At 37.6% G+C, this 22416-nt stretch overlaps 1 protein-coding gene across 1 annotated transcript; it reads right to left on the bottom strand.

The window, feature by feature from the left end:
• Window positions 1–1711: 1711 nt before the first annotated feature.
• LOC129264920 (phospholipase DDHD1-like) lies at window positions 1712–19941 on the bottom strand. The gene is made up of 12 exons (XM_064101982.1): window positions 19660–19941; window positions 12776–13312; window positions 12224–12385; window positions 11590–11718; window positions 11113–11260; window positions 9898–10126; window positions 9471–9736; window positions 8842–8920; window positions 7327–7476; window positions 5455–5701; window positions 4519–4668; window positions 1712–3949 (listed from the first exon to the last, which is right to left on the bottom strand). The coding sequence occupies exons 2-12, from the start codon at window positions 13281–13283 to the stop codon at window positions 3795–3797; spliced, it is 2223 nt and encodes a 740-aa protein (XP_063958052.1). The 5' UTR covers window positions 13284–13312; window positions 19660–19941; the 3' UTR covers window positions 1712–3794.
• Window positions 19942–22416: the final 2475 nt, after the last annotated feature.

Genomic DNA, 22416 nt, shown 5'->3' with positions numbered 1-22416 from the left:
ATATCATAAACAAAATTGATACTTAAATCATCTTTCACGGATATTTACAACTTTTCAACAAATGAGTTTACAACTAAAACATTAAAACACATAATTCCTTTGCGTAAACAACAATATTGACATGGGCAATGCCATAAAGTAATCAACCCTTCTGTCCGTCTCATCCCTACTTGATTTCTCCTTGTGAACTCCTCAAGCCATGATAATTCAGGAGCATTATAACATTTCATATGAACGAGAGAACAGAGAAAAATAATTTCAGGTAGGTCCCACAAATAGGTGGTAGGAGTACATAATGCATGGAATTTCCTACATATGAATTAGAGCACTCCCCTTGTGTAATATTTACCCCTTTGATGAATTTGCGGATGGGGATACGGAGGCATGAATGGCCAAGGACGAATATTCCACAATATTTGAATGCTGCTTTTAGGAGGACTCAATCTGCATTTGATCCGGACTAATCTCATTTATTTGAATGTCTATATATCTACATGAATTCATGAATGGAATTATAGAAAAATGCAGCTTCATCTGTGGTTTAAGGTCTTATTTCCCTCACACAGGCACTGCACTGATGTTCCATGACAAAAAGTTGCAGAATTTCCTCACTGCACTTGTAATGAATGCAGACTTTTTCTAAATTCATGAATGCGATTCTTAAGCCGCATTATTCTGAGCTTTATTCATTCTGGGTCCCATTTCATGAGGACTTGTTATAATAACAAATGCACAATTTCTATAATAAATTAAGTATCAGATTGAAGGATTTCAGTAGCTTTTATTTGTTATTGCAAATCTGTTATTTTAACAAGTTTTATGAAATGGGATTTATACTCGATGAATTCACGAAAGTGGGTATCAGAATGAGTGGATAGTTTTAACAAGTGGAATGCCTCTGGCCGTCTCACCTGCATCACGCGATTCAATATAGCAGCAGTGCTGATTTTGAAAACTACTATAACTCGCACAAGATGTTCAGTGATACTTGGTTACTCTTATTTCCATGTTTTATGAACTAGACCAATACACTTATAGAGATATGATGGCAATTCAACAAATACCCCCAACGTGGCCAAAGTTCTTTGACCTTACATGACCTTTGACCTTGATCATGTGACCTGAAACTCGCACAGGATGTTCAGTGATACTTGATTACTATTATGTCCAAGTTTTATGAACTAGACCAACACACTTTCAAATTTATGGCTGTAATTCAACAAATACCCCAATTTGGCCAAAGTTCATTGACCCTAAATGACCTTTGACCTTGATCATGTGACCTGAAACTTGCACAGGATGTTCAGTAATACTTGATTACTATTATGTCCAAGTTTCATGAATCAGATCCATAAACTTTCAAAGTTATGATGGTAATTCAACAGATACCCCCAATTCGGCCAAAGTTCATTCACCCTAAATGACCTTTGACCTTGGTCATGTGACGTGAAACTCAGGCAGGATGTTCAGTAATACTTGATTAACCTTATGGCCAAGTTTCATGAACTAGGTCCATATACTTTCTAAGTTATGCTGTCATTTCAAAAACTTAACCTCAGGTTAAGATTTGGTGTTGACGCCGCCGTCGCCGTCGCCGTCGGAAAAGCGGCGCCTATAGTCTCACTCTGCTATGCAGGTGAGACAAAAATGGGGGTCCTTCCGCGGCACATACCCACTATGCATTATATACTGAGTGCCCCCCCCCCCCGGCATGATTCTATACATGCTCAATAAGTTTTACATTTGAAGATGAGATTAATCCTTATGAAAAGGATACAATTTCCATGCCATTTTTTTTCATTCCAGGTAATTAAAATTAACATTGTTCAATAGCTGTCAAAAAAAAATCATTTGATCTAACATGAAAGAAAAACAAAACTATTTCCCAAGTTTTCATATAATTAATAAAATTCCTTTTCTTTAACCCTAAATCTCCCGGGGTATTTTTATTCTTGTCATTCCCGGGGGGGATCACAACAAAAATTTGCATGATGGTAGAGAATGACGTAATCTACGCAGTTGCATTGGTAAATTTCGCTGAATTCATATATTTTTATTTTATATGAATTAATTATGCTAATTTATTCATGAAATCATACTTTTGCTCTGATTCACTAAATAAAGCTCCTAGAATGCTATTTTTTGGTGAAAATATTCTTTATAGCATTCCTAACAATTGTGAATGGAAAAAATTCTAAAACCAAGACCGATTTCTTAGGTATTTTATTGTTTTTTTAATTTCTTATGTATTTCTTTGTTGTTTTACTTTTTTTTAAATAGTTTTTTCGATAGAAATCGTTCCAGACTTAATTCTGATCATAAACGAGGCAAAATTAATTAAGTTTAATCAGCAAAAGTAGAAATAATGATACATTTATGAATTTTGGCTAATACACAATCTGCATTGGATTTGTACATGAAATCACGTTTATGAGCAATTTGGGGTCTGACATGCACTTACATAATGTTGCGTAATGTCGTAACCGCGTACCCAGGCGTCACAAATTTGGTCTCAAAATTTGCGCGAGACTTGAAAGTAAAAAGTCAGTGAGCGGCGAGGTCAAAAAATTTTGCGCAGCAAATTGTCGAAAATTGTGGAGGGGGGGACCATTATGGCCCCCCCCCAGGGAGAATCAGGGTTAAAGCTCTTGTTCTGCCTAATGCAAATACTGTTGATGTTTGTTATGAATGCTGCTAAACATACACACACATTGTTTGACATGATAATTTAGACTGCAATCTAATGAACTAAAAAGGCAATGCATTTGAAAATTCATATTGAAACATTTTTAACCTAGTCATGCTATGTAGTACTACTTTAACTACTACAAGCAACTAATTTGAGTGTCATGGATCTGACTGACATAAGCCAACATCAGAATCATGACCATACTTCTCCAGACTGTCCCATTCTGCAATACACTAAATGAATTGTAAAAGCTGTCGGGTCGGGTCTCTCTTAAGATAAAGTCAATGCATTATGTTACTCTATCTCTGTTACTTCTTCTCTATGTTCCCCCATCAAAACTGATTACTGAGCTCCTACTGATGTAATTAAAAGTACAAGAAATTGTTCAATCTCAGACATTTTTTGCAGCAGTGAAATATTTCTGATCAAGCTCATCATTGCAAAATCTTACCACCAATTGGATAAACAAAGGTAAAGGATTATCAAGCCTACAATCAACTTCAATATTTCAAATTGTTGAATAAATTATTGCACAATATACAAACCCTTAAAGAAGCTCATCTCATTGCCTTAATTCTAAAGGCAGATTTTAATTTCACACAATCAAGAAAATTTGTCTTATTCAATCTCCACTGACAGATTAACAGTCCAAGAGTACTTTGCGAGAAAACATCAAATACATATACTTGCAATGTATCATCACTTTCTCTTGGACTGTCAAATTGCTAGAGATACAACCTCATCTCTGACCAGACAACACAGTTGGAGTCTGGAGAAGTCTTCAGCCATGCAAATGTTAAAATCTCATGAGGTTATAACTTTAATTTCTTAATTGCGCAAAGAAGAAATTTCAGTTTGAAGTACACATCTTTTTTATAATGATAATAATGAGTCCATTTTATATAGCGCAGTTAGTATGTGCATATACTCAACTGTACTTTGATATCATATTATAATTGGTATCATTTTCTTCATATTGAAATATTGACCATTGAATATTGACTGCTGTCACCACTGCTATGGACTTCAAATCCTGCCAGAGTGAAACAAAGTAAAAAACTCCTCATGGTTGGTCTGACCAATTGACTCAGCAATGCTTACATGTCTACTCTGAGTAGGCATAATCCGGGAATAATTGAGAGACAACGAAGAGACCCACATCAGTTGCAGTCCAGTATGATGTGTGAGAGGTGAGTGCTGAAAGATAGGAACTTCCTAAGTTACTCTCTTTTAATTCAAAATCAACTCTGTGCTCCAATTCTGTAGAAAAATGGGAATAGATAAAAGAAAGAATAATAAGTGGTGCTCGGGTTTCCAACATTAAATCACAATCAATGGACTATACCAGTGAATATTAGTAAACGGTTAACACTTTATGTATCTGTTTGATCAATTACCTGATCTGCATTAATCTACCTCTAGCATTCTCACTGAATCTAGAAGTAATTTGATATAGTTGTACTTTTACTGATATGACATTTTAAAATAAATCTTTAAAAAATGACAAACTTGATCATAAACTTCCATCTCTATCCATTTCTCTCCCTCTCTCTTCCACTATAATATGAATACACTCTTGAGATTCTCTGCACTAGTTTGTCTTGAATTACTTAATATTTCATCTTCTTCAACATCAATACTGATCTTGGCTATATTCTTATCTTCATTATAGTTCACTCTCTCTCAATCAAACTATACTTACCCACACTCTCCAGTCCGTCCTCTTCCACCTTCTCATTGCTATCTGCCATGTTTTCTATCCTAAGGATAGCGTGCTCCCTCTCTCTCTGTCTCTCTTACTATCTTTCTTTCAATGAAAGTATACTTACCCACACTCTCCATTTCATCCTCTTCCACCTTCTCATTGGTATCTGCCATGTTTTCTATCCTTAGTATAGCTCTCTCCATGTCTTCCAGGGCCTCTAGCTCAGGAGACTTCTCAGACGTCTTTGAGAACCAAGCTTTCATTCCAGTAAAAGCTGTAAAATTGAAGAAGTGACTGATTAAATGTTGTGTCATTAGATCATAAGGCAGCTTAATGTTTTGCTATGCAGCTTCTACAAAATATTAATTTGGCAAAGAGGCAGTTAAGAGCATGTGCGAGACAGGTAGCTGTTCTGCGCAAGCTCCTAACAATATTTTTGCCAAGTGCATTATAGAAGTTGCATCACAATCTAAAGTTGCCTATTACTTCCCATTTACCATTTACACCCAATAGCCATTTATGTTGTCCTACTTTCTAATACATTTTTTTTCTTTCACTTGTAGTTCTTTATGTCTATTAATGATTAATGATTCCATACCTCTATCAAAGACACTTCATTATAATTTTCCCTCATAGCCATGATTATCATCCATTATCAGTAACATGGTAAAAAAATCAGTGTCGAATTTAATACTAACACTACTTCACAACCAACACCTCCATCCCCATTATTATCCCAACGCTAATATTATAACAAAATATCATCACAAACATCACCATCATTATTAACATCATCACCACTATTACAAAACAACTACAACCACCACACCACTATGACTTCCACACGACTGAAATACCTCCTTCCTCCAACCGCCATATCACCACCTTGCTAACATTACCGCAAATCATCAACACAGATACAACTTTACCATCATACATTAACACCATCAAAATCACCACACTGCCACCACTTCCACACAACTAAAAACAACCCCTCCCCATGACTGAAGTTGTCATCACCTTAACAACCATCATCACATAGATAAAACTTAAGACTAACCTCCAGTTTGCCCCTTTGGTAGATGTTGTGGTGAGGATGAAGTAGAAGATCCTGGTGAAGTCCTCTCTTCTGATGTCTCAGCATCTGATTCTTGAATGCCTTTCATCTCTTCACTTGTTTTAAGAGCTACTGGCAGGGCAGTGGTTTTAAGAGTGTGGTAGGGTACCTGCTTACCCTCAAAGCGATGGATCTGAAGAGGGCAGATTGTGCTGTAGTGACGCAGTATCAGAGGCTCCAGCCTGTATGCCTAAAAAAGAAAAGGACAAATATATTCAATTTCAAGGCACTGGTTTGGTAGGGTACCTTTTTGCCCTCAAAGCAATGGACCTGAAGTGGGCATATAGTGCTGTAATAATGCAGCATCAGAGGTTACTGTCTATATTCTAACAAAAAAACACAAGACGGGAATATTGGAATATCTTTTAAAAATCAAATCCTGCAACCTTTTACCTTGAGACCCCCAAATCTAATCAAATCATCCTTACTCATATGTATGCAATAGTCAAGTTTGAATTTGATACCTCAAACAGTTCTTCAGTTATTGCAGGAACAATAATAATTACATAATATTGACTGGCCTTTAGGGAAACATCAAATATATTGCCCGCAATAGAATCATATTGGCCAGATTCTTTAGATGAGGGCAATATGGTTCTTTTAAGGGCAATATATTTTATGTTCCCCGAAAGAAAAGCCAGTCAATATTTGTATTATAATCCAATTCAGACATACAGAGCAAAAATCGTGAAAATTTAGATATTTTACCCCTTAAATGGGAATTTATTTTGTCATGTTGAGCAGACTGGGCCTTTGAACTTAATAATATAGGGTATTTATATTGCGCACATATCCACCTTGTTAGGTGCTCAAGGCGCTCCTATATTACCCGGCTAAGCTAGGCGTTCATAGCGCACACAGCTTTTTAAGGAATTACTTCCTACCGGTACCCATTTACCTCACCTGGGTTGAGTGCAGCACATTGTGGATCAGTTTCTTGCCGAAGGAAATTACGCCATGGCTGGGATTCGAACCCACGACCCTCTGTTTCAAAGTCCGAAGACTAATCCACTGGGCCACAACGCTCCACACTTAACCACTGTGACGTAATTGAAATGTCGCATCCCTGGTCTGGGGATGCAGTATCCCTGGCCTGGGGATGCAGTATCCAGCATTGTCTCATCTTGATTAACATTATGACGTATTATTGCTTGGAGATTCAAGAGGACGTGTATAACGACATGTAGAATACCCGGATGTTAGCTAGAATTGCCCGCTTCATTTTCTCAATGACTTTCCTGAGCGGAAAATAATTTGGGTCCATGGATAAACAATTGGAAACTTATTGACCCTCCATTTAAGCACAGTCATAAGCAGGCAATAATGTATTACAACTGCCTTGCTCAGATGTTAATAATATAATATTATGACCCATGTGACCCCTAGCATTTTGACCTTAAGCCTTAAAAATATAATCACAACATTGTCCCTCCAATACATGAACCAAGTTCTAAGTTGATCAATTAGATGGTTCTTCAGTTATTGTGAGAACAAGATATTTTTCAACATATACAATGAACTCTGTGACCTTTGATCTCGATAACCCCAAAGGTGTTTGGAACATTGCCACTCCTATGCATTCAAGAACCAAGTTTGAAGTTGGTCAGTCATTGTGAGAACAAAATGGGACTGATGAAAAATAAAACACAAATATAATGCCTCTGGCAAACATCAATGGTTGGCCAAGGCATAAAAACACATTTGACTCCCATTTACAAGTGTACTTATGATTTAAATTCCTCTACTATTCATTAGTTTTTTTTTCTCCCCACTCCATAACTCATTCTACCTTTCCTATCTTTCTCTATTCCTTACCACAGGGTCACTTGGGTAGTATAGGTTAAATAGTCTACTGCACACAGCTTTAGGTATGATGTGAGAGATTGATCCATTCCCTTGGGGGCGCACTCCACGTAAGGCAAGAAACACAGCTAAGGGAGAACCCACACAGAAGTAATTCTCCACCTAAAATAATAACAAACACATATGAAATGAATAAGAAACTAAGAATGGAAATATTGTGCCAAGATATTGCCAATTCATAAAGGAAATTGTTGTTAATAAAAATCAAACTGAGACCTTTCTGGTCCAACCGACAATCTCTGTTGTACAACGCCTACTTAGCTTGTTGTACGCGAGCAAATGGGAGGCTGAATGTCAAACATTCCTACCGTTGCACAAAAGACGTACCATCCAAAATGTACCGTTGCACGGCTTTAGGAGGTGACGTCACAATACGATTTAATTCATTGCGCTCAGTAAAAATGAACAATACGCGTATAGCCTGCTGGCTAAATGCGCAAGGCTGCCCAAGGTCATGTGCGCTTGTGGGATTTTGCTTTCTGCTTTCGGTATTTTTGCTCCCTTTTCATAGATTACTATAGGGATAAACTCTTTGTTTTTTCATATTTTCGGTAAATTCTGAGGCGTTGTACAACACAAATAGCGAATATTCTTATTCGTGCAATGGTGCGAGATTTTGCATTCGGTGAAAGAAAGAAACGCTCTATTCAACTCGGCTAACGCCTCGTTGAATAGAGCATCTTTCTTTCACCTCATGCGAAATCTCGCACCATCGCACTCATGCCTATTCGCTATTTGTATATTGAAAGACTATGACCCCTTTTACACATGTGCCGGTTTCATTGAGTCGGCCTCATACAAGCGTCAAGCCGCCCCCCCAAAAAAAAAAATACAAAAGTGTGTTTACACATAGCAGAAAAGTCAGGGGTTGAAGGCGGCGTCACAACCCCCTTTTACACATATGGTGCGACGGCCTGCGCTTCCTGATGAAAATGCTAGTTACAAGCGCATGATACCAGGTCAATGCAATAGCTAGATTGATGACTTATCTCAACTGTGATTGTGCAAGCAATGACCACGTGACTCCCGAAAGCCAACCTCAGTCCGCTTTGTGTTTACACATACGAGAAGGCAACCTCATACCACCTCCAGAGGTAGACCAAAATCAGGGTGGCTTATGGTGGCGTCAGTCCACTTTGTGTCTACACATACGTTTAAGGCGGCAGGAGGCCGGCCTCACGCCGCCTCATTTGTATGAGTACATGGGGTCAATGTGGTGTGAATGTGAACTGGACTCAAGTACGTCATCACAATGCATGCCCAAAGAGAATAAAATTTGTAGTGGTTCCCCTATCAAAAATACTGAATGAAAGCATATTACAAGTGGGATCTGTATATGAGTGAATATATATAGATATAGATACAAGACAAACACTTTACACACTATAACATGTATGAACAATTCTTCATCTCCTGGTTTGTGTACAGAATTTCTCATTAACCTTAACACAAAGGAAATCAAGATACCTTGAAGTTAAGCTTTGGTCTATTGATAGCTGCAGCAATCTGGTTCGTAGCAAGAAGCTGCTTCTCTAGACTGGATACTCTACGGATCCAAATACGAAAGGGCACATATTAGCCAAATTGTAAGGAAAACAATTTTAACAATTTTTTTTAGAAATGATTAGATCCCCAACAATAAATTGCAAAGTATGTATTGACCAAGTGGAGCATTTCATGAAGCATATTTATAGATTATCTTTGAAAAATTAGTTTTGCGCAAATCATATAGAATGATTTCAATAGCTTACCTGATAAATATTGAAAGCTTGTAACAGCTGTCTGAGAAAATTATTAACAAAATGTCCCATGAAACATTCCTTAATGATCATGCCCATTCTCCATTACTCTTAGAAAAAGAGGCCATATGAATGATATTTGGCCTGAATATTGTCAGGTAAGATACACAAGAACACCCCCCCCCCCCATTATTCATGCATGAAAAATAAATATATCAATGTTAAAGACTTCAATATAAAAAATAGCAAAGTAAATGATTTGAGCATACAAAGAGGTGGCCCTATGGGAAAATGTTATTTTATAGGCTATCCCTCAATGAATAAAACAATGAATATTTAATAGAAAATGTTACTTACCTTATTCTAGCTTGATGAAGTTCTTCCACTAGATCGTGATGATCAGGAGACATCGCACTAAGGTCTGGGTGTGGACTCTGCTCGTGTGATAGGTACTGATCGTAGAGGTGGATGGGATTCCAGCCAGTGATGATGTCATACATGATGACACTTCCTAAGGAGTGAGAGAATATGGACACCTTGCCCCCGTTAGGCTCAAACCCCTCATTACGCTGCCGGAATCTCTCGTACAGATTGTTCACCTCTGCCTGCACACACTGTATGATCTGTATAATGACATTAGAAAAAGAATAGATGACTTCCCTGGAGAGCCTTTCTTAAAAAGAAACAATATTACAAAAGTACATAGAAAAGGCAATCTTGCTTATTATGATAATTAAAAAAGGGCTTTATTAGTATCATATTACCCGTAATCCATGTGACTTACTTCTGATCTGTAGAGGGGGCTAGAGTAATAAAGCACATCCATGCCTGTACTGTTGAGCACAATCCTGAGGCCTTTCACCTTGTGAGGGGTAATAGCTGAGACCATACCATTATCAAGCCTTAGGCTTGATCTCCATTCTACTGGTAGGAACTCCACACGATGGGTAGATGCAGGGGAGATCAGGTCCGGCAGGTGTTTTCCTATGGCTTTGGTTGCTGATTTTCTAAGGCTGATGGAAGAGAATAAGAAGGGAAACAAGTAATAATTGCATTTTCATTACAGATGTAGCATTTAACTTAAAATCAGAATGGACCTCTTTCTTGCAATTGAGACATCAATAATAGAAATAAAAATAGGCATTTACATGGTTATTTACATCATAATAAACTATGTATACCATCTATTACTTTCTTTCATACCATTTTCCTGTTGTTGACTGGAACAACTTACCTAACTCAATCAAATCAATTCTCAACAAAGAAAAATTCAAAGTACCAATCCAGAAGCACAAACCAAAATCAATACTAAGCAAAGCCTCTTACCTCCGCGTAATGACAATCAGCGCACCCTACCCATGCCCGTTTGACCCCTTTTTAGGGGAGTTGGGCAGTATCCTTGAAGTAGGTAAGTGAAATTTTTTTTTTTTTACAATTCAAGTGCTCAGTGCATTCCTCGCATGAATCCTAACAGGTACACATTCACATCAACTAAGTAGGCAAATTAACATCAAGGCTGAGATTCAAACCCTCAACCCTCTGTTTGGAAGTCAAGAGTAAGAACCTCTTAGGGCCTGTAACACAAAGCTTAGCACTTGGATGTAGGGCTGATTTTTATAATTGATCTTACATCATAAGCAATGCAATCAACCATTAAATATCAGCTCCGGATCAATCACTATGCTTTGTGTTACAGACAACAGAACACACTCCTGACAAAGAAATGTTACCTGAGAACAAAGTGCCTCTGAATGTTGTATTTATATGGCTACATAAAAATGTTATCAACCATAATTGTCATCACCATTGCCATCACTATCTATCAAGTAGTATTTCAATATACTGATATCAATTTGATTAGAAGACAAATATTAATTTCTTAGAAAAGCTTTTGTCTCCATGCACCTGGAAAAGTGCATTTTCAATTGATAGCTGATACTTATCAATATTACACATCTATCTCTTATTTTCCCAATTCAGTCTTTCATTCTGTACTTACTCTGAGCAGTTCTTTATGATGGCTTTCTTGTCTGTCACATACCCTACTCCATGGACAACAAAGACAAGATGAGAGATGGGAGGGGGCTTGTCATCAAGGCTGGCTGGGGATGGGTATCCACGCATTAACTTATACCCACTTGTAGATGCTATCAACAACAAAAAAAAGAAAAACATGGATCAAAGCTCTTTTCTGTTTATTAAAGTAACAATAATGAAACTGAATGATTCTATGTCGGAGTAACAATTTTGCAGCAGCACTAAGCGTATATTGCAAAACATAAAAGACATCTTCTGCAACTATACCATCCCAGATGATCAATTTTATAGAATTGAATTAATTTGAATCCCTAAGATTTCAAGAGGACATGATAAAGTTTGAAATAAAGAAATGCATTTCAAATTCCAATCTAAAATTGCATTTAAATGTAAACTCTCGTTTTAATTCATTCTTGAGGCATGCAAATCAAAACCTTACCTTTAGAAAATCCAAGCGTGTTTCCTATGGACCTTGCGATTCTCGAACTTGTAGAGTTACTATAGAAATATACAGCATCTTTGGAGTACCAGTCAACGTGACAGTCTTTGAAACACAATTCATGCATTGCTGAAATAGTAGAAAGATAGACATGTGGTGAATCTAGCGGAACTAGACATAGTACTTTGGACAGGTCCACCACTGTGTAAAAAAAATATGGCCCCCGACATGGTATTGGTTGTGACCCAGCTAGATCCATCACTGTGTATTAGATAATGAAAGAAGAATCACTAAGTTGTACTTGCCTTTCAAAAGATTGATAGTAGCATGTCGCTACGATCTGCTAACGAGGAAACAATCAAACAGGAAGTTTTCTTTATATATTCTCGTACCTTTGTAAAACTGACCTTCATTTATCTCAACCAAGTGCCTATGTTTCACAAAGCAATCACTTGTGTTTCAGGATACAACTTACTTTGAGACATACTACTGTACCAATTTTGTTTACATCCATACATCTTTTGTATCAAGGATACACATTCAACTGACATGCTTATCATCAATCCTTCAATATCTTCTAATTAATTTGAGAAAATCATATCATATCATACAAATAAGTGAAATATTTATCTACCTTTCTGAGTTCCTTTGGTTGGTTGGGGAGGGGGCTCAGGAGGGTCATCTCTAGAAAACAAGTCAAGGTGTTCCTTCTCAATATCATTAGCCATTCCTTCTTCAATGGGTTCTGTGCCACTAGAATAAAACCATGTTCCCCTCATCACATCCACTGTGTCATCTATATCAACATGAAAATGTTCTAAAATCTTGAGTAAATGAGGGAGAAATCTACTGAAAGTTATAAGTACAAAGAAGGAACAACGTGTAATTCTTGTTTTGAATCTGACTGCAATTAGGACTACAACATACCAGTAGGTGTATATTATATAAACTTTAACTGCAGAGATGATATTAGTGAAATTGTCTTCTGCGTGACAGCACACAAACATAACCGTGGCCTAGCATCTGTAGTAATCTTGCTCAAATGTGGTCAATTTATATGGCTCTTATAATTCTATTGAATTCATGCACAACTAAAAAAGTTTAATTCATTTTTTTTTTTTAAGACCGACTCCGGGGTCTGATGCAAGCATTTTTGTACTAAAAAGGACAAATTTTATCTACTAACCAGACCAGTAGATAGCATGACATTTTCTCCTCACTACGTCCACTTCATAGAGTCCCCCTCTGACAGCAACAGTCTCAATATCAACATCCATTCCCTCTTCATTCTGCTTCAATTGTTGCTTAGCCTGCCTGTACTTCCATTCCATCTGGCACGAGTCATAACCAATGAAAGGAACCCATTTTTTCTCTTCTCTGTACAACCAGCGAACTTTCTGCACCACAAGGTCGGATACTTTCTCCATCTTTGATGAGGATGGATCCAGTCTGGGTTTACGCGGAGGTGGGGGTCTGGGAGGCTTAGGCCTCTGCAGAGGCTTAGCAGGCATGTCTTCATCTCTATTGTCAGTTGGGCCATCAGATGTTATTTTGAAGGTCACACCAGAGTTGTCAAGGTCTATCCCAAAGCCAAGGTTGCTATCATTGCTCGTGTCAGCAGCATCGGATGACCTTCCTTCCCAATCAGATGAAGTGTAGTCAGGGAAGTTGTCTCCTGGTGTTGGATACTGCATGATTGTATAATGAGGTGGAATCTCTAGACCTAGAAAATGAAACAATGGTAGGTATAGATGACTTTGCAAAGAATACAAGTGAGATGCATTAGCCGGTATTTTTAGGTGAAGCTTTGTCACCTCTCTTGAATACAGCTGAAACAAGGGCCTTCTACCATACCCGCTCTAATTGAGATGTTGTGAATAATGCTCAAGGGCTTGGCCAAGGATGAAGCAAGCAGAAATCATCCCGGCCAGGAGACTTGGAATTATTTAACTGAAGCAAATTTTTAGATCCATATCCTGATTTTCTATCCTCACAAATCTCCAGGGAATCAAGAGTTGAGCTGAAAAAGTGGTCAGAGGATATTGGAACATCTCCTATAGGCTCGTTTAATGAAAACACTTGAACGCTTCAGTCTTCCAATGGTTATTCACAGTGAGAGTCAACCTGTGGTCAGAATTGGTAAGAAGCTGGGGAATGCTGGGCTTAACTTACATCTTGGATCAAACATAATTCCAGTATTCTTGAGATTAATCTAAGCTTCATATGCCACATTCTTTTTGTTTCAGAATACTTCTTGCCAAAGCTCTTACTTTATTTCTTTGCACGCCATTTATCATTACGATCATCAGAAAAAATTGATTAAAAATCTTGGCCAGCATCTAGATTATTTTTCCATTTCTATTTACAAAAGTAATGAAGATGCTCATGTGGAATCATATTCCTAGCAACACATGGCTCCTAACTTGTTGGGATACATTCATCAACTGCGACATGTAGAACAACTGAAAATTTGGTCCACTGCACAAAACCTATCTTGTTTATGAGAAAACTCAATATTCCCATCCACATCTAATTCTAAGCTCGGTCTCAATATCGGCTTTACAAAGTTCATCCTTGTTTTGTATAAAAAAAAAAAACAGGCCGAGAGTGAGAATAACAACAGAGACTATAAATCACTACACAATGAATGGTCACTCTTGCCAATGGGACTTTCATATTTAATATCCGTCACCATAACTTCCTCATTAGTATACACAAGGTGAGGATTATTGTCTTCTCTTGTCTTGTGGGCAACGTATGGGACATTTCAGAGGCTTTAACGACCTGAAAAATAGTGTCATATGACTTTATTAGATTGAATACCCTCATGATGGTAGATTTCTAGAAGAATAGTCATAAAAATGGTGACATATGACCTTGACCTTTTAGAGAGAAAAATTGAGCTGTTACCTATGGGACACAGAAAAAGGACAATTTTCCAAACATTTTTTCAAGTTGAGAATTCTCTGAAAATATTTCATTAACTTGTAACTTAGTGTGACAAAAGTCACAACACTATAGTATATCTAAGGCAAGTTTCAGATCATAAGCCAAAACCATCTAATTAAACAAATTAAAGACATGTTACGTATGGGACATTTTGTCCCCATAGAGAACATACACAATTTCCTATTTCCCCCACAATTTAGAAAATTAGAATAATTTAAAATATGGAAATAAAAAAAGAGTTTTTTCTTTTAAAATGTTCTATTGAGATATATTTGATGACTGAAAGGGAAATTAGCCATTTCAACAAATTTTTTCTTGTTTTTCATGGTTTCATGAATTTCTTGTGTATTTCTATTTTTTTTTTTTTCATATTCTTTCATCTTCACAATTTTTTTGCTTCAATTGTTTTCATATTAGTATTTATAACAAATCAGTCTTTAGAAACTAAAGAAAAGGTAAATAAATCACTTTTAATAGCACTCTTGAAATTTGTTTTTCTCCATTCACTTGTACACAAATCTCCCCATCGACACTGTGTGTAAATGTCCCATACGTAACATGTTGTCCCATACGTAACAATTTTTCAATTAACTTTTAATAAAAAAGTAAACTACACTGTTGGTCATAAAGGTGGATATTTTTTTATATATAATTAAATATTTAAAAGTTTATGTCCTAAGCGATGGATGTCATGAGCATAGAACAACAATGACGACAATATACAGTAAATTAAAGGATCATGAGATATTTATTTTCAATCACTCTCAGTTTTCCAGATGACTTCTTTTTTGTGATTTCATGGACAAATTTGCATCAAACTTGAGTCATTGTTCTTACTCAGTCACTAGTATCGGGTATGTCCACCCCTGGCACGAACCAGCGCATGCAGACGTAGTGGCATGCTGTCCACTAGCTTGTTGATGACATCAACAGCCATAGCGTCCCATTCTTCCCTCAGAGCATCTGCCAACTCCAGCAGATTTTCAGGAATGACCTCTCTGTCGTTGATGGCTCGGCCTAGGGCATCCCATGCATGCTCTATGGGGTTCATATCCGGCGAACAAGCTGGCCATGGCAACTGTACGACGCCCTCTGCCTCCAGGAATTCCCTTACTGCAGCGGCCCTGTGCGGTCTAGCGTTGTCATCCTGCAGTCGGAAATTGTGCCCATACACTCGTCTTGCATAAGGAAGACAGTGGAACTCCAAGATATCCCTGTAGGCGGCGGCGTTGACGTTTCCGTCCGGAACCACCAGTGGCGTTTTCCCTCCATAATGGATGCCGGCCCATATCATCACTGAGCCGCCTCCGCCTTGAGTCGTCTCGTGGATACATTCATCGCGAAGGTTTTCCCCGGCTAATCGACGAACTCGTTGTCTCCCATCCTTTCGGTCAAGGATGAACTGGCTCTCGTCCGTGAAGACCACATGTTGCCAATGTCCTGGATGAAGCCTTCTGTGCTCCCTAGCCCAAAGAAGACGAGCTACTCTGTGGCGAACAGACAGGCGTGGACATTTGTTAAACCGTCGTGCTCGGTAACCATGTAAGAGCAATCTGCGATTAACGGTTGACCGGGAAACGTTGATCCCATGATATCTCCTCCACAAGCGACGAAGACGGCTCGTGGGCAATTTCCGATTTCTGCGGCTGAAATTCAACAGTTGGCTATCATCTCTTCTTGTGGTCAATCTGGGACGTCCTGGAGATTTCCGTGGCCGCACATTCCCCGCCTCACGTTGACGTTTCAGGATCTTAGAGACTGCACTCTGTGATATCCCTAGGACTTCTGCGGTATCAGTCTGCTTGTAGCCCTCATGTCGCAGTGCTACCACTCTCTCGCGTGTTGCTGTTGCCGTTGGACCAGGCATAGTCCAGGGAACGTCTCTACCAATTTTTATTTCAAACGGTACAAGGAACTCGAAAAAATGCAACCTTCTTATACACAGTGCTAAATCAGGGAAAGGGACAGAATATCATATGCATAGGCTTTTATAGTCTACAACAAAAGGTTTTATTACGTAATCCAAATTTCTCATGTTATGTCACCTGTGTAATGGGGAAACATTATGTAATCACGCACAATTACCATTTCGTCTACGCGTAGCCTTTCAAATACCAACAAAACTGTCAATTTTTATTCAAACATATTTTATTCCACCTTTATGACCAACAGTGTATATTTTTGAAACTTTTTGTGGTATAACATTTTCTTACTCAATAAATTAGAACTTCCCAGAGATGCAATAATACAAGTATTGTATTCTGAGAAATAACTTTTTTTTTTAATCCTAAAATTTTATTACGTATGGGACATTCCATCCTTGGACAAGACCTAATTTGCATATTTAAGTAGATGACACCACTTTTCCCCCAAAAGTAATAAGATGTTAGGGGGTCCATGTCCCACCTACGTGTATGACTAAATCTCACAAGTTTTGTTTTGATTTTCTATGAGTTTGTATCATTGTCCCATACGTGATGCCCATTTTACCAATTATGAAAATTAGGTGCCCCAAATTAGCATAAATTTGCATATTATTACATTTTTCTTAATGAAACTCAACATTTGGGCTTTCTTAACCCACCAAAGATAAGTTTTTAGAATAAAGATGAAATTTTGTCTTCTAGAGTGACCTATTCTTGGACTTGCCCTTCGTAAAATTATTCTGCATGGATGTGAAAGAGAAACTTCTCAGCTTCACCTTGATACCCTATTTGTACCATTTGTGTCATGCATGACCAAATTGATTGATGTCGAAGACAAACCTGTGCAGATACCACTTTTTCCAAGTTTTGGTAAATTGGGTAAACTGTGTGCTTGATAGAATAAGATGTTTTTTAGGTTTTCAAAGTAATTTTTGGAATGATGAGTCAAGGCATTCCTCTGAAATGATGATTGCAATATGTCCTCCTCTCCTTTCCTAGGACTCTGTTACCCTTTAATGCTGCTTGTGACACTTGGTCTTTAAAAGACAGCTTTGAGTCGATTAGTATCCCTAGGTCCTTTTCTGCTTGTACCTCCTTAAGAGTAATAAGATTAGACTCTCCTTTCATGTAATACTTGGTCTGCTCTTCTGTATTGTTTTTTCCTAGCTTTAAGACGGTGCATTTATCAGGATGAAATCGTAGCTGCCATTTTTCAGCCCACCCTTCTAGAAGGGAGATATCTCTTTGGAGTTGTTTGACACCGTCAACACTATCAGAACGTACATACATCTTTGTATCATCTGCAAACATTACAATATTAGACTTAACATTTGGCAGATCATTGACAAAAACCTAAAAGAGGGTTGGACCCAACACACTACCTTGCGGTACGCGGCTCAGTACTTCTCCCCAGGATGACGATTTTCCACCAACTACACGCTGCCGTCTACCCGTTAAAAAAGACATAAGCCATTTGTAGAGTTTCCCACAGATACCAAAGGATTCCAACTTAAGAAGACGCCGATGAGGCACCGTATCAAACGCTTTCATGAGTCCATGTCTATGGCATCAATTGTACCACCCTCATCTAGTACCTGTGTCCACTCATCAAGCACCTCCAAAAGATTAGTGACAGTTGATCTTCCATCAACAAAGCCATGTTGACACAAATTAAATCGTTCTCTACTAAATATACACATAATTTATCACAGATTAACTTCTCCGTAATTTTACAAACAATGCTTAATGTTAGACTCACCGGTCTATAGTTTTTACAATCAGCCTTACTACCTTTCTTAAAAATAGGTGAAATATTAGCAGACTTCCAATCCAAGGGCACCCATGGGTACATTACCGCCGCCGTCCACAGGATAACCACTTGCACGGCACTTGCAATGCCTTTCGGGCTATATATTTTAAATTAGCAATATATATGGATTTAAGATCAGATAAGCTTTGGATATGAAACTTACAAAACGATATGAAGCCAATTTCAATTCCTCTCTGTCTTTCTGGTACTTTATATCGATGATTTTTCTTGATGTCGAAGCAGGCATGGGGCTGATTCGCTGGTTCTCTCTATACGCACAGAGAGGGCGCGCGATATTATTTAATAAACTTGCTTGTTTATGTCGTTTACGTCAGATCAGCTGTACTGCTGGTTGCGTTCTAGGCGCTCTGCATTTTTTTCGCTGTTCAGCGTTATTTTATGATGTAGCGCCATCAGCGATTATGCAACATGACATGCAACCTGTTGATTTTTGGTACAATTTCCTATTATGCGCCGGCGACTTGAATCTAGACTGTTCGATAGGAAAAATTCGCGTTTCGATTGTTGTTTGCGTAATTTCCACCGCAGTATGAAGGATGACTAAGGACGGATCGAACGAAGTATCGTGTTTGGGATTTGGAGGTAAGCGATAAAAACACTTTTATAAATAATTTCCAATTCCTTTTTACAATGAACTTAAATCATACGATCAAGATTAACATAGTGGAAAAATATTGAAAGGTTTGGCGTGTTTTAGTCCCTCACATTCGTGTGAAATGAAAACGTCAAAATGCACTATGAAATCACATGCGTTGTGCGAGGTTAGTATACTAACCTCGCATGTTGTGTGAGTGATCCAAGGGTATCAAACCACTATCCATACTCTTGTTAAACAGTAACTAAGTCTAAGGACAACGGCAGCGCCAATACATCAGCCAATTCTCTCAATGGAAAAGGATGAAGACCATCAGGTCCAGATTTATTACTTATATTAGGCTTCAAATTTGACAACTTAAAAACATCGCCTGAAGTTATTTCTACATCACTAACGTCTAAGAGGGCATTCATAATGCATTCCCTGTGAGGGGAGGAATATCATGATGAACAATCTCCTTTAAACTAAGCCAAAGCAAAGGCTTTGGCTTTGACTTTGTGAAAACAGACTGACAGTGTCAGTGACTGTCACTCAGGAAAAGTACTAAAGCTTATAGATTGCAACAATCCAACATCTTCATTTGAAAATGTTTAGTGTTCATCGTAACAAAGATTTGGGGAAGATTCTTTGATGATCATGAGCTTTTCACTGTGAACTGGCTTATCTGTGTGTGTACGTGTGTGTATGACTGAGTGTGAAGAACATGATGAAGGAGCGAGTCGCGGCAGTCGCCATTAAAAAAAACATAAGTTCAAAACATGAAAACATACCATATGGGACTACGGTACACTGTACAATTCTTTATCTTGTAATCTTGGCTACGTCTGATCTCTGGGTTCTCTGGTTCTGGTACCGGTACGGGCTCTGCTAACACTTTTAACAGTGTACGTACCGGTACGGTAAGTGTCCAACTTTCACTTCTAGTCTAAAATAAGTTGGAATGAAATCTGTTATTTAATATTATTTTGAAGAGAAAATGAACACAAATACAGCAGTGCCGGCCCGACTCGTGACGTGACGTACCTTACCGGTACGTCGCGGCCGCTGGCGCTGGCTGGCCGGCCGGCCCGGCGCGCCCGGCGGCGTGGTATGGGCCATATGCATGCGCTATGCCAGCGGGGTGCCAGCTATGAGGCGCCGAATGTACCAATATTATATAGAACAATTATTTGTTATATAATCATTATTTATTAAATAATAACTATTATTTATATATAATTTACATTTTATTTGTAAATAACTACTATTATATAAAATATCATTTCTAATTATTTATATATAATTCCAAGTAATACTTCATTATTTGTAAATAATAATAGTTCGACATTCCATTATTTATAAATAATGATTATTTGTTTTTCATTATTTATAAATAATGATTATTTGTTTTTCATTATTTATAAATAATGATTATTTGTTTTTCATTATTTATAAATAATGATTATTTGTTTTTCATTATTTATAAATAATGATTATTTGTTTTTCATTATTTATAAATAATGATTATTTGTTTTTCATTATTTACAAATAATGATTATTTGTTTTTCATTATTTATAAATAATGATTATTTGTTTTTCATTATTTATAAATAATTTGTTGAGTTTTCCATTATTTATAAATAATGATTATTTGTTAAATAATGAAAACGTCTACTTCATTATTTATAAATAATTTTTTCGAGTGCACCATTATTCTCATTATTTATAAATAATCATTATTTAATGTTCGAGTTTTCCATTATTTATAAATAAAGATTATTTGTTAAATAATGAAATATTTACTTCATTATTTATAAATAATAATTTTGTTTCAATATCCCATTATTTATAAATAATCATTATTTATAAACAATTTTTACAGTTTGCCATTATATACAAATAATCATTATTTATATACAAATAACCATTATTTATTAAATAATGCCATTATTTATTAAATAATGCCATTATTTATTAAATAATGCCATTATTTATTAAATAATGCCATTATTTATTAAATAATGGAAAACTCGCTATAACATGCAAATGTGGGACCGCCCATGATATGAATATTCATGATGCGATTTCCTTTTTCGTGATTTTTCTTCTCAAATTTTTGTCCATTTCCTCTTCATAATGACATTTCTTGAAGCAATTTTCTAGGGATATGGTCTGATTGTAATATTCTTCATTTTCTATATAACTTCGTCTTCGTAGAAATATCAAAAAGTGTAATTTTATACGATTTTTCCTACAGTTCACAATCCCCATAGGCGCGCGTGTACGGTAGGGACAACCGGTGAATCGACGGAGTGCTCTTCATCGAAATACTACGTTGGTTGGTCCCCGGAAGTGGCGGGCGGAATTTAGCCCGAATCCTCGATGGAAGTCGATCAAGTGCATATGAGCTGAGAGAGTGAAATATCAGTGTACTTGTACAGGCCCTTCTACTTTTTATAAATATTTCTTGTTGCTTTTTTTGTTAAGTTAATTTTTCCTGGTGTAGAGATAAGTTTCAGTTCTAATAATGCACTTCAAATACATTTTGGAGTGTCTGTTTGAGGCGTTTGGGGCGATTTCACCCTGGCCCCAAAATGCTCGCAACGACAATACGGGGGCATGATGACCCCTAATTTTTTAAAAACTTATTTTTCTATTGAAAATTATCACAAAATTCACCAAAAGTGTGCACGAAAGCCTTCGTATTTCACTTTTAAAACTCCAAAAAGTGCCCAAATGACAAGCTTGGTCGCTTCGCTGTGTCGCTTTCAACTTGAGAACGTTTACGCGTCTGCTTCCCCCCCCCCTCCTCCGAAAGAAATTCTGTATACGGCCATGCTCTAAAGAGCCTGGCACATTGATTTATGTATACTTCATTTTCATTATTTTTATCTCATTATCATCATGGCCTTACGCAGAATTTTTTCCGGGGGGGGGGGGGTGGGGGGAGCAGGACGCGCGTAAACTTTTTCATAAAAATCTTGAGAAAGCGAAGCGACCAAGCTTGTCATTTGAGCTTGGTCGCGTCGCTGTCTCGCTTTCAAGATTTTTTTGAGAAACTTTACGCGCGTCCTAGCTGCCCCCCCCCCCCCCCCCCCCCGGTAAAAATTCTGTGTAGCTAGCCATGATGATAATGTGATAAAAATAATGAAAATGAAAAGTACATATAAATCAATGTGCCATATGCTCTTTTGAGCATGGCTGTTCACAGAATTTCTTTCGGGGGGTGGGGGCAGACGCGTGTAAACGTTCTCAAGTTGAAAGCGAGACAGCGAAGCGACAAAGCTTGTCATTTGGGCTTGGTCCCGTGGCTGTCTCGCTTCCAAGATTTTTTTGAGAAAGTTTACGCGCGTCATGCTCCGGCCCCGGCCCCCCTGGAAAAAATTATGCGTAAGGCCATGTTGATAATGAGATAAAAATAATGAAAATGAAAGTATACATAAATCAATGTGCCAGGCTCTTTAGAGCATGGCCGTATACAGAATTTCTTTCGGAGGAGGGGGGGGGGGAGCAGACGCGTAAACGTTCTCAAGTTGAAAGCGACACAG

Source organism: Lytechinus pictus, chromosome 7 (genome assembly GCF_037042905.1).
Source record: "Lytechinus pictus isolate F3 Inbred chromosome 7, Lp3.0, whole genome shotgun sequence".
NCBI classification, from domain to species: domain Eukaryota; kingdom Metazoa; phylum Echinodermata; class Echinoidea; order Temnopleuroida; family Toxopneustidae; genus Lytechinus; species Lytechinus pictus.
The sequence above is the reverse complement of the archived record's forward strand: the minus strand, read 5'-3'. Positions and strand labels throughout refer to the sequence as shown.